This window comes from Poecilia formosa, unplaced genomic scaffold, assembly GCF_000485575.1.
Source record: "Poecilia formosa unplaced genomic scaffold, Poecilia_formosa-5.1.2 Scaffold55, whole genome shotgun sequence".
NCBI classification, from domain to species: Eukaryota; Metazoa; Chordata; class Actinopteri; order Cyprinodontiformes; family Poeciliidae; genus Poecilia; species Poecilia formosa.
This window is the reverse complement of record NW_006799994.1, coordinates 2517832-2531300: the sequence shown is the minus strand read 5'-3', so window position 1 is coordinate 2531300 and position 13469 is coordinate 2517832. Positions and strand designations below refer to the sequence as shown.

Genomic DNA, 13469 nt, shown 5'->3' with positions numbered 1-13469 from the left:
ACTGTACTTAAGTACAGTAACGAAGTGCTTGTACTTCGTTACTTCCCACCACTGGCAAACACTGTGTCAAAGTGTTTAACCTTTGACATAGTTTCTGTTTAAATCTACTGTCTGAGGTGTTAATAATTGTAATAATACCTTAAATAACAGAAAATTATAAATATATTTGTTGTTGAGCTCCTCTGTCTATTTATTCAGTAATTTAGAAGTAATGATTTTTGGATTGAAAATGTTGCTTATTTTGTCGATTATGTAGTTTTTAATTGACTCCCATCTCTAGTATAAATTAGTGAAGGGGTGAATTGATCCTCAAAAATAAAACGGATGATTAATTATGGCATTCACGTGGTTTAGTTTACATTTACAGCCTGAAACCTGTTTTTAGTTCCAATAAGTCACTAAAAGTAATTTCATTCAGTAATTTTCATTCATCATCCTCCTGAAAGTTACCTGTCTAAATATAGTCAATTTAAAATTGCAGCTGATGACATTCTTCATGTCTCATACGAAGCAGTTAATATTTCAGTAAAATGTTGGAATAAGATTTAGAAAGTGCTTCCTCCTCCTCCTAATTGGATTGCATAACCATGATGAATAATCAGGATTAACCTTTAAGCCGTTCATGGGGCTCTCCGGCTGGAATTAATTAGTATTTACCTGCAGCATCGACCCAGAAGAATCTTACTTTTCTCTTGTTGTTTACATCTGCATCAGATAAATAGCAAGAACCTAAAGCACGGTGCCTTTTGCTAACGCTTCACCCAGAGACTGTTAGCTTGTTGTCCTCATTGCCTGTGATGGAAGATGATTGGTTGACAAAAGGCCTAACGGGTGAAGATGAGGCTTAAGATGCTCATGTTACCTGTGTGATCTGGCCCACCAGGTCATCACCCCAGTAAGACCAAAGAGACTAGAAACTCTTCATCACACTGGGATGAGGAAGCAAAGAGGAGGTTAGGGAGTTTGCAGGCCTCAGCAAGTCAAATTCAAAACCTTTTAGACCATTTTATTGCCACCATCAATGAAATTTAAAACTGAAAAACATGAATGTTGGGGATATTTGGGGAATCTTGCTGTTTTACAATCAAGCAAAGCAAAAATTGTGAAGGTGAAAGTTTTCCGCCAACCCTAACCCAAACCCAACAACGACAGCAACTAAAGTTGAACAGTTTTTGCGTTGTGTCGCTACCCCATGTGTTCATGTTTATGTGTACGAGCTCGAAGCTTCACACGCAAGCAAAAGGGGCAGGGAGAGTGATGGTTGCCTTATCACAAACGTACTATAGAAACATTGGCTTCTGTTTATCAAACCCTATAAAAAACTAGCTAGCTAGCAAGGTAGCTACCGGTACTAGCTGCTAATAATAGCCTCACCTGATTCGAGTCACAGAACTTCTGCTCCATGTGACTTAAATGTCCCGCAAGAAAAACATTTATACAATTGTAATTAGTTCTCTTGGACAAAATTTAAGACGTTTGATTAACGTATTTAAGGCCAACTCATATTTTTTCACATTAATTTACAACTTTTTAAGGCCTTAGTTTTAGATGCGTGAATTTAAGATCTTTTAAGGACTGCAGTGTTTTAAAACTGCTCAGCCGCCTTGTACATGAGGAATCTGGTGACCCCAAGTGGCCACCAGGGGGCGCTGAGGGACCTCCGAAACTTGAAGGGAAAATGAGGAAAAAGGCAAAAATATAAAAATTTTATTAAATAAATTTTTTATTATAATTTTGATATCATAAGATATAATCTGTTGTTGAATCATTATTATAAAATATAAGTTAAAATAACTTATGTAATAAAATTTATCAACCTGCTTCAATCCTCAAGCAGAACGAAATGAGAAGTTTCTCACTATAAAGAGCAAAGGAACGTCCAGCAGCAAAATGCTGCAAAACCCCTAAAACCTGAAATCAGAAGTTATGAGGCAAAATAGTGAATAAACATGAGAAAAAACAAGTGTCTGTTTCTGTATGTATTGTGTAGCGTTGTCTGTGTGTTTGCAGTGAGCTATTTCAGTTTGGGAACCCCTGACCAAGGCCCACATCGTTCGGTTTGGAGCTTCACATTCTGTTGAGGCAATATTTTAACCATTTGCAGAAAAGCCACGGCACACGAGACATAGTAGACATGGCCCGTTGTCATCACCCACAGCGGCCTGCTGATGCATGCAGTCGCCTCCGTCCTCAGGTTCTGAGGCCAGAGCCGGGGCATTCAGGTCAACACCTGCCCCGCTCCCAGCAGGCGCTGCATTTGCAGCAGTTAAACTTTGCTTTCTACACGAGCACCTGCACAGCTCTAGCTCTGAACCGGGTTCTGCTTCGTGGTGGACGGGTTCTCTAGAATCACGGAGACATTCTGCGGCCGGCTGACCCAGACATGGGGCCCTGGATCCAGTCTCATTCCAGGAAGGGAAGGCAGCAAAGCCTGGATGAAAGAATGATTAATGAGGTAAGACTCTGATAACTGTAAAGAGGAACACAGCTGACCAAAAGGTCAAAGTTCAACTATCCAGGAACTGCCTGCTAACCTGCAAAACACTGAATATCTTCTTGTCAGTTTTTCACTTGATTTGAACAGAATATGAGCAAATATGATCGTTTGTTTTAGTCATGAATTAGCTGCCGTGTTTCAATGACAGTAAACTGTTAGGAATCCTGTTTCCATCTGCAGGTTTTTCATTGTAAGACGATTATTGTTGATTAGAATATAACAATTTTTAATTGAAACCTTTATTACATGTAATACAATTTACCATAAAGCTTAAATATATTTTGAACTGCATTAATAGTTCCCCAAATAATAATTTAATCACATTAACACTGGATATTTTTTATTCTTATTATGAAAATGAGGCATTTTATGGTCCAAATATCGACATGCACTCGTCCTAAAGCAACCAAACTATCCCAGAGTGGAAATTTATTTTAAACAAATTACTCTACATGAACAGTGCTCTGTAAATTATCCTTCCTTGTCTGTTAATTTAGTTTTAAATGCTGCGTTTGAGTGTCCAGACATTAAACTAACATTATTATGGCCTTCAAGCTTTAACTGGAAATGACTGCTCATATATTTCTGCATCTTTCTGTAAGACGCAGAAATTCATTCTCTGAGCAAATGACATTTTAATCAGCCTTAGATTCATTTTTGAGTCTGATTTTTATTTTTATCGTCCAGCCATCTGGTAATCAGGGCCACATGAAGCGACCCGTGGCCCAGTTCTGGTTTTTCTGTCAGTCTGGGTCTGAAACAGGACGCTCTTCTGTGTTCATGGATTTTACTAAACCTGGAATGATGAGTAATGCATTATAGAGAGGATTATGCTCTCTATGTAGGTGGTCCCGGCGGGTCAACATGGCTGACACAGATACTGCATGTAGTAGTAGGTCAGCCTCCGTCTCCTGCCGCCGCCCCGTTTTATAAAAAGTACACAAATCCGGTCGGGTCGTGATTTACCTACAGACTGAGAACTGGGTCCAAACAGAGACGGGTTTATCCATAACACCGCTCACGCTCAAAGCTAAAGGACTTTATGAGAAAATGAAGGAAAGAATAAAAGAGAAACATCTGACAAAGTGAGGCAGCGCTTGGTTGCTGTTCTCCTCAGATCTGAAACAAACTCCCTGAAAACCTGAGGAGTGCAGAACAGAACTGTACCGTTTCCAGTAGCCATCAGCTAGTTTACTGCAGCTTTCCCATAAAACTCAAAAACTATTTTATCGGTTAATATTTTATCAAATCTTTTAGAGGTGCAGAAAAAAATATTCTATGGACAACCAGAAGCCTTAGTTCTGGGAAATCTGAATGGGCTCAAATTGATTTTGAAGAAATATTTAAGTTGTATGTCTTTGCCGCTCCTTTTTGCATGTCGTATTACTCGTCCAGTCAGTCAGAAGGCCGTCCAGCTCGTCGTAAGTTTCCCTGAATAACTATTTAGGAATCCTCTGTATCCATCTGCCACACTGATATTTCATATTTAAGAAAAAGTTAGACAGCTAAGCTTACCTAAAACTTGTAATTTAAGTTAGAGTTGTTTCAAATATAAACTGATGTAATTTGATAGAGAACTTTACGGAATAGTTTTGAATAAATGTTCCTCTTGTTAATGCCATCTTTTCCTCTTGTCTCATAATTTAGACAGACCATTTGAATAGAGGAATTGTTTCTGAATCAAATTGTGACCCTAAAAATCAGAATTGAATCGAACTGCTGGACACTGAAAGATTCTCTTTGTTCTCAGTTTTTGTTGCTGTTTGCTTCTTCTGTACGTCAAACTGAATCTAACGGACTGATGAGTTGCTGTTGGGCAGATAAGCAGCACACTGCAGAGAAATTCCTTCATTTATCAAACTAACGTCTAACTTCCCCTCTCTGGTGGAGGAACCATTCCTCATGGATGCTATAAGTTGCGGCTTCATTTTCAGCTGCATCCTCAACGAGTCGCAAATTTGCTCAAAATACCCCCCAAAAATCACACATACTCACCCACTCCACCGATGCTGAATATGATGATGACATTCTGGGTTTGCTTTAAATTGGGCTTTTTAACAGCTTGTCGGATGTTCTTGGGTTTATATGAGAATCTGGGTTGGTATCAGTTTCTATTGTTGCAAGAGTCCCAGTTCAGTCAGTTATTTCCTCACAAATAAAAAGTCCAACTGATGATGAACCACTTTGAGGAGAGAAATTATCTGGTTTCCAAAAGTGGAGAGGGGATTATTCTTCAGTTCTCTAAAAGGCACGGTCACATGGTCCCATTTTATAGCAAAATCTAGTAACTATGTTACCCACAGTGATTATTAGTTCTGTATGCATTAAACATGACTTAAAAAATTTGATGCCTTGTCAGTGGCGCCCTCAGAAAATTTTCATAGGGGTGACCAGGCCAGTAAAAATAATGGAGGGACGGATTAAAAAATGACTTTCAGTTGTTAGCTTTTTTATTATTTAGCTTTTATTTATTATGTTTACGGATTAGTGGCACTGAAATGTTAGCTTCTCCTAACATTTTTGTTGGTATAGCATTTTAGCGTTAGCGTCTGCTAAATATTGTTTTGATAGAGTGCTTAATTTCCCTGGAGGCGCCATTGCGCTTTGTATGAGCAAGCGTTTAGGCGCCCCAGTGGCTGCCAATGGAGACTGAAGGATTCCACAAATATGCATGACAGAATCAAGCAACACTCCAGGTATGTTTTTGGTTAGGAATGATATTATAACATGATGTAAAGCTCATAAAAGCCCATTTTCCCCCTCTTTAGACCTAGAGTCAGTAAAGATTTTGTAGAGACGGAGTAAAACGTTACCATAAACACTGCGTCGGCCTAATGTGAGCGCCATTAACATGTGAGTCACAATTGATCCTCTGAGTGCGTGTAAGTGCGTCAACTTGTGAACTTGACCTACATCTCAGATGGTGTAACGAAGAAGCTGCTGGGCCTCTAAATGTGCAGATGGTGCAGAACAGCTTCCAGGTCAGGCTGCCCGGCTGCTCCCTGCTGGACAGACGCTGGTCGGGTGGCAGAGTTTGGCCGCTGTGACACCTGCCGGCCCGGCAGAACCGCTCCCATCTGGCCCGACGCAGCACGTCCAACCACCTGCCGCGCTGACTTCCTGGCTTACACTCAAGCTTTACTCCTCTCATCCAGGATGCGTTGTTTTTAAAGATAAGCAGAGACAGAATAAAGGAGCTACTGTCCTACAGCATGCCGGACCCGGCTGACTGGGCAGTAATGAAATACAGAACACCCTCTGGGGCTTCATGCTACAGAAATAGCAACATTTTTCCTGTCACCAAAACATGTTGATTTACATATTATATTTTTGGTGGCTGGGTGAAACTGCTGTGAGCAAAGATACTTGTGCTTATTTCTGATGTGTCAATTGCTATCAAAACAACGTGTTAAATATGAAGCGCTGCACTTTAATCTGCCCAATAACTGTAGGTTAAACAGACAAGTGGCATTTAGTCCCTTCCAGTTTGTCTTTTATTAACCAGCTGAGAATAAAGCTGTAGGGCAGCGAGGGCCGGGCCTGCAGAGTCAGGTTTAGTAGCACGTTTCAGCAACATGCCACTTCAAAGGGCTTTACATGAAAAACATAGCAGTGAACAACCAAAAGAAAACATTGCACAACAATGAGGAGAAGTAAAAAGTTGTAATGCAGGATAAAAATTAATCAATGTTTTAGTTATTATTATAAATCTAAGGCAGCTCAGAACAGGCGGGTTTTTGCATTTTGCGTCCAGGCACCTAAGTTAACCTAACACTGGTAATTTAAGTTACAGAATTTTATGCACAAACATATTTTTGTTTAAATATAAACTGATGGAAACATATAGAATTGTTTTAAATAAATGTTCTATTTGTTTACAGTCTTTTCCTGTTGTCAGTTATACATAAGCTATCAAGAGTATCTTGATAGTTTGAATAGATAAATTGGTTTCTGAATTGAAAATCATTTATGAATTGAATCATGACCCTAAAAATCAGATCTGAATCACTAGATACTAAATCCTAGTTCACACGGTACAATTTTTTGTTCTGATTTTCCCATTCCACCAATCTTAGAACATTTGGTGTTCTAAGATAATCACTTAAGATAATTATAATCGATCATCCTGACAGTCACACCTGAACCTAACCCTTCTGTTGGAACCAGAACTCCATCACCTGCTCCACCTCCAGCTGCTGTGGTTCTCTGAGTCAAACCAACCTGTTCCCCTCCTGGCCTGTGGGGGCGCTGCACCAAGAACCACTGAAGGAAACGACACAAAAACCTCTGAAGACACTGAGAGCAACTTCCTTCTTCACCAGATGGAAACAAGATGGAGGCCTCAGATTTTAGCGGTTGGAGGATTTCTCTTTAGTCGTTGGCTAAAGACCACAAGACATTTCTCCTGCTAGTGCTAGACTAGCATGTTTGTTTTGGTTGTATTTACCCAGAATGCCCTGGGCTTTAGTTTACCTCCTACCTTTAGAGCGGTTGCCAGTCTGCTTGCTTCCCATATGCCTTCGAACCAAACCAGAGTTTATGTCAGCCGAACCCAGATGGAGGCTTGTAGGCGGACCAGAGTTCGATTAGCATTCACACCTAAACGACCCAACTGAACCTAGACAAACAAACTGGAGTTTGATTAAAGCGAACTAAACAGGGCTGGTGTGAATGCACCCTTAAAGAGTCACATCTCTACTATATAAAGTAATTATAATCTAAATGTAACTTGTGTAGCTCTTTGTTCTGTGCGGTTTAAGCCTCACTGTGTCGGTATAAAAGGTGTAGGATGAGATGAGGAGAAGCAGGCGGGGGGCGTAGCGTCCCACTAGCTTTGTCTCCAGGATACAGTGGCAAGTGTGAAGGAAGAGGAAAGTTTCAGGCGCGTGTTGAGCCACACGGGAGGCCCATTAAAGCAGAACCTCCTCCCTGTCTGACTTCCTCCGCCCCAGGAGGAGCTCACCTGGGAGCGTGATGGGATCTGCACCTCCTCCTCCACACACCCACCCTAAAGGAAGTGCCAGGCCCCTGCTGCTCTGTCTCCGGCTCAGGATGGCAGGACGGGTCCCCAGCTGAATCCATACGTCAGCGGCAACCGCCAAGACGAGGAACACTCCCTCACCGCCGCCATCGCTTCTCCTCTTTGTCTGCTCGACGCCAAGCCGTCCTCCTACATCCAGAAACAGAGAAAAATAGTTTGCAAAGGCGCTGAGATGTAGGTATCTATAAATAGACGATGCAGATGGAGAATCCCAGGAAGTACTGAGTTAGGATCTGCTTCTTTGAAGAATAGGAGGAGGGAGAGCTTCTTGTATGAAGAGGACCAGAGGAGCAAAAGTTAAGTCTCGAAGGAAAAAAATCTGACCCAAGATTTCGATGACCCACATCCCAGCTCTGCAGACAACCAGGTGTTTGCTTTACTCCCTTCCCTCTGGCTGGAGATGCTGTTAGGAGGTTGAGGTGGTTCTCAGGCTGCGCTGGTGACAGAATGGGGGAGACCCGCCATGTGGGACGACGGGACCTCACCTGCCTGCTGTGGATTTAGGCTCCTCCACTGCTGCCTGGGCCGGAACAGGAGGGTCCAACCGGAGGTACGTTTGAAGGCCAGTCCTCGTCACTGAACCAGTTTGTTTTACAGGGAGTTTAACAGCTCATAGTTCAGCAGACTCGGTTAAAACGGCTGTGGTTCTCTTTCTCTCTTAACCAACCTGTTCCCCTCCTGGCCTGTGGGGGCGCTGCACCGAGAACCACTGAAGGAAACACAAAAAGCTCTAAAGAAACTGAGCAAAACTTCCTTCTTCACCAAATGGAAACTCAATGGAGGTGTCAGATTTTAGTCGGTTGGAGGATTTCTCTTTAGTCTTTGGCTAAAGACCACGAGACATTTCTCCTGCTAGTGCTAGGCTAACACGTTAGCTTTGGTTGTAATTACCCAGAATGCTCTGCGCTGTAGTCCACTTCCTGCTTTTGGAGCGGTCTCCAGTCTGCTTTGCATTCATATGCATTCAAACCGAACCAGAGTTCACTTTAACTGAACCCAGACCGGGGTTTGTAGGACTGGAGTCACTTTTTTGGTTTGATTTCTTGTTCAGCTGTGGTGAGATGTTTGTTTTCTGCAGCTCCTGTCATTACTGCTCAGGGAAGATTTAACGCTTCCTTATTTAACACGGGCTGCATGTTTCGTGGCTTTATTATATCAGAAATGTTTTTATTGCATTTTGCAGGGAGCACAAACACTCCATTCAACCATACAGGTTGGTGCATAATGACAAATTTGACCCTGTTGAGGTGGATTTACTGCGTTACACATGCAAACAGAGAACATGACTGCGTGTTCTCTGTTAAAGACCAAGTGAAGTCCTGACCTGGAACTGGACCTTCTTGCTGCAAGGCAGTGATGCTACAGCTGAGCTGCAGCCGTCTGTTGTGTAATTCATGTCAGTATAAAGATTTAATTTAGTTTTTTATTGTGAAACTTGTGTAATTTAACTGAAGCTGAAAGGTGTAAGGAGGAGTGGATTTGTTTCATTAGTGGTTGCTCATCCCTCAGTGTGACCAGGACCGTTACATAACCGCATCATCTCATCAGATTCATCTGCTGCTCCTACTAATCATCACATGGAGCCACTGAGCTGTTTTCCTCCTGCAGATACAGATTAGTCACTTCAAAACAACTTCTCCATTTATGTAATGATGTTGAAGTGAGTCGATTATTGTTTTCTTGGAGCCAATTAGATAAAAGCTGCAGATTTAAAAAGTTCAGGGTTCTGCAGAAAAAGCTTTCTACTTTTTGGTTCCAGAAAATCTTGCAGTTTTTTGTTGGGTTTTAGGTGACAAAGCAGATAATAATTATGATGTGGAAAAATTTATATTCAGCCAGCTTTACTTTGATAAATATAAATGTAATTGAATGAAGCAGTGTGTAATTTAATCGCAGTCTAAGCGCAGCTGTTCTGTTTCTGGCCTTGGAGAACAAACTGCGTGTATTTAAAGCGTTTTGACGCAGCAGGAGGATCCGGTGCAGAGCTGGGAGATCCTCACAGGTGGAGGCTGATTCAGTGCCGCTGGATCGCCTTCTACGTTATGAAACCACAAAATTCAGCTAAATATAGAACATTATGACTGGTGGAAAACCAACGTGTCATCTGGACACCGTTTTAGAAGAATAGATCTAGAAAAGGTGTTTCTGTTCTATTTTCTATTGACCAATGAGCCTGAGTACTAATGTCAGGTTATTAAGACGTTTATGTAAAAATGTTTAAAAACAGTGTATCTTTTATATGGGTTGCCATTTGTTCAGTTATACATTCACAAATTAAAAGAAATATGGATTATTTGGCATGTAGTAAGAAAAAAGGGGGATTTATTTTTCAAAGTCATTATTTCATTAATTTATAAAAGTAGTTTCCAAGCTAATGATTTAGTATTAATTAGTATTTTTATTATTATGATTATTATAATGTTTTTATTTAGTTAACAAGCTAAATATTTAGCTAAATAAAATTTTATTTGCTTGCAGAATGGTTAGTTAGTATTTTAGTTTGGAAACTTAATTTTTAGTTTAATAACTGAATATCTAGTTTGAAGCTAAAACTTAAGTTAGAAAATGAAATATTTTGTTTGGGGCTAAATTTTTAGTTGGCAAAGAAAATATTTAGCTCCAAACTAAATATTTAATTAGCAAGCTAAATGTTTAGTTACTAAACTAAATATTTAATTAGCAAGCTAAATGTTTAGTTACTAAACTAAATATTTAATTAGCAAGCTAAATGTTTAGTTACTAAACTAAATATTTAATTAGCAAGCTAAATGTTTAGTTTCTAAACTAAATATTTAATTAGCAAGCTAAATGTTTAGTTACTAAACCAAACTAAATGTTGAGCTAAATATTGAGTTTGCAAATTAAATATTCCGTTTGAAACGTTTATTAATGAATGAATAACATGGTGAAATGTGAATGAAAAATTAACCCCCATTTCTTCTGATTACAGGCTAAATAACCCAAATTATTGCTGTTAATTTCTGATTGTGTAACTTTACAAACGGCAGCCTTTCTTTGCTTTGTCCTTCAGTTCAGATGTTTCATAAAACTTCCCGATTTTTGCGGTTGTAACGTGATGCACCAACTGCATTCTTCCTCATTGATGTTGAAAGCTCACATTACAACCATTTAAATCAACTCATCGTGTTGATATTTAAAATTTTCCATTTAAAACATGTTTTTACAGCTTTTCCTCTAATGTGACCATGGATTCAGTTTCCTCCACTGAAAAACATCCAAAATAGAAACTATTTCACCGAGAACGATTAGATTTACAGCTTGACTACATGAGACGCCTTGCTTGGGTCGGAGGCTCTCAGTCATCTTGAGAGCGATCTGTCTGCGTGTTATTTACTGTCTTGGTGCGCTGCGCTCCGCTCCGCGCTGCGCTCCGCTCCGGCCGTGCGTCAAGCTCTCCTCTCTCTCTGCTCATCGCTCTCACAAAGCGCCTCGGTCATAATGGGCTGGTTGGAGGTGGACGGACTTTAAAGAACAGACCTATATCAGTCCCTCCGCAGCTGTCAGCGGGAACCCGAACAGGTGGCTCCTCCAGGCACCCGTCGACAGCTTGTCGCTAATCTCCGCTGTGACGACAGCGCATTACCCGGTGCGCGTAAAACCGGGAGTGCGGGAGGTTTGGGTTGGGATTCTCATCAGTCACCAGGTTTTTACTCATCGCTGCGGATTCGCCACAGAGACGGATTTCTGGAAACTCTGCACCTGAGCCGGAAATAATGAGTCTTTGTTGGATTTTATAAAGTTTGAGCTGCCAAAACAGAGGAAACAGCATGCTACCAGAAATAAACAACAAGGTGAGGCAGTTCGGAATAAACTGTATTTCATAAGAATTTTATGTTGGGTGAAAAGAATAAAGTGGATAGCTGATAATTTAAGAAATATTCCACACCTCATAACTAAGCCTGAGTGGGATGTGGAGTGTTTCTGCCTGGATACAAACCCAAAATTTTAATTCATTTTTAGATTAACTTGGAAATGAAGCTGCAGCTGGAATTGACCTCTGGCTTTATATTGATCTGATTTCTGGGTTTATAGAGTTAATCCTTGAAAAGTTTGGGAATATTTCTGGTTTCTGGTCCTTGTCGTCCAACCTGCACCCCGATTTCAAACTTCTGCCTCTTTGCTCCTGAACGCATGCCAAGTTCTGATGAAAAATCTGATCCATTTCTATTTCAGTCGTTGTTTCGGCCCATTTATTTCAGTGTTTGTTGTGCTGACAGATTCCATAAGTCTAAATGCGTTGCGGTGTGTTTTTCACTCCGTACATGGGGACTGATTAAATTTAACCGTTGCTGCTCCGGGATCATAACGAACTAAAAGTCGTGGTATTTGCTCAGCTTTGTGTCGGTGGCCTCCTGGTTGGCAGCGGAGCGCAGGTCAGGATCTGCAGCAGAGATGACAGGATGTGCTGATTTTACCCTGATAATTAACCGACTGACAGATGAGGGTGTGAGCGGTTTACAGTTTGTTGATGTTTACTCTGGTTGCTGTTTTATTGCCTCGGTTTGACCCTCTGACCAACTGACCCTCCCGGAGATGAAGTTCCTCTCACACATTTGCGAGGATCAGGCAAAGCCCTGCAGCTGCATGGACAAAGTCAGCATTACTGCAGGCTTCGGTTGCACCTGTTCTCCGTCAGCAGCTGTGCATCGCACACCTGGAATCAGCAACTGGAATTAGCTGCAGATCTCACTTTGGACAGATTTGGTGCTAATGAAGACTCATGTTTGGTTGAGTTTGATTTACCTGTGACACGTTTTCACCTGTCTGGTGCTCATGAGCTTACAGCTGATCTCCACAGCCGGCCTGCCTACATGCTGTCACACACTGAACCTCAGAGGTCAGACCGCAACCAAACCGCATGAACTTTAACCTCCTGAATGAACAACAGGAGCTTCCAGAATTAATTACAATATAACTAAACTCACACGGGAAAACTCAGTTACTAAAAAACATTTTAAAAGTGACTGTTTTATAAAAGAGTCAAACAAAATCTCTGTAGAGGAAGAACTCATGCATGCAAAGATCAAAACTTATGTGTTTACAGCAGATATAGTGGCTTGCCCCTCCTTTTCTCAAACGGGGGATTGAGTTCTAATCTGGTAGTAAATCATAAACGGTTGTCTTGTAAAATTCAACACGGCGTCAGATGGGAGAGTCGCTTTCTGTTTACTTTATGTCAGAGATGTCGGGCTGACCACCTGAGGAGACAAACAAAATGGCCGCCGGCAGCGTTTAGAAAAACAACATTCTCCAATACGACATGATTCCTGCTCAACGTTTGGCTCACAGAACATTCAGCTCAGAAAATGGATTTTAGTTCAGAAATGTTGGGTTATGATCATTGACCACACAGAGACCGACTCTAAATCAGCTGGTACACACAGGGCTTTATGGCAGTACAGTAATGGAAAGTTGAGTGGATGGAAAAAGTGTGGTTAACAAAGGTGCACATGCTTTCATTTAAAAATGTGGAGCTGAGAAAGTGAAGAAACAAATCTGAGTTTATTGAGGTCTGAATTTTGGATTCATTAGCTGTTAGCAGAGCACCAATTACAATTTCCACCAATATTTAAAAACCCGACCTGCCGATTCCGATTATTTTTTGGTTTTTGTCTGAAAAATTGCTACATGCAGCAGTCAGTCAATCCCGTCAATCCAGCAGAGCAAAAGGAGAAAAACATTCCCATTTCTAAAGCTTGTTTTTTAGGACACATTAAGAAATATGAGTGGTTATATTTCCAAATTTATTGGTATTTGTTTAATATTTTACTGAACAAACAGAGAAAATTAATAACTAATTAGAACCCAGATAGCACATGATGTTAAATCAACGTTGAAAAATAGTTAGAATCTTTGATTTTTGGTTGAAGTCGACAAATGACGGTGGATCAACCATCAAACAACCATCCA

General features: G+C 40.8%; 1 protein-coding gene across 5 annotated transcripts in view; it reads left to right on the top strand.

Annotated features, from left to right (window-relative positions):
- Window positions 1–13469, top strand: part of dyrk4 (dual-specificity tyrosine-(Y)-phosphorylation regulated kinase 4) — a 45804-nt gene that overhangs the window by 7257 nt on the left and 25078 nt on the right. Inside the window, exon 1 of one of the 5 annotated variants that reach the window (XM_016672073.1) lies at window positions 7362–8088. The exons of 3 other annotated variants lie outside the window; for them this stretch is intronic. In XM_016672073.1, the coding sequence (XP_016527559.1) occupies window positions 8002–8088 (87 nt within the window). In that variant the 5' untranslated portion in view covers window positions 7362–8001. Of the gene's footprint in view, window positions 1–7361; window positions 8089–10911; window positions 11351–13469 lie in introns of those variants that run through there. One more of the 5 variants, XM_016672074.1, reaches the window with a different exon arrangement.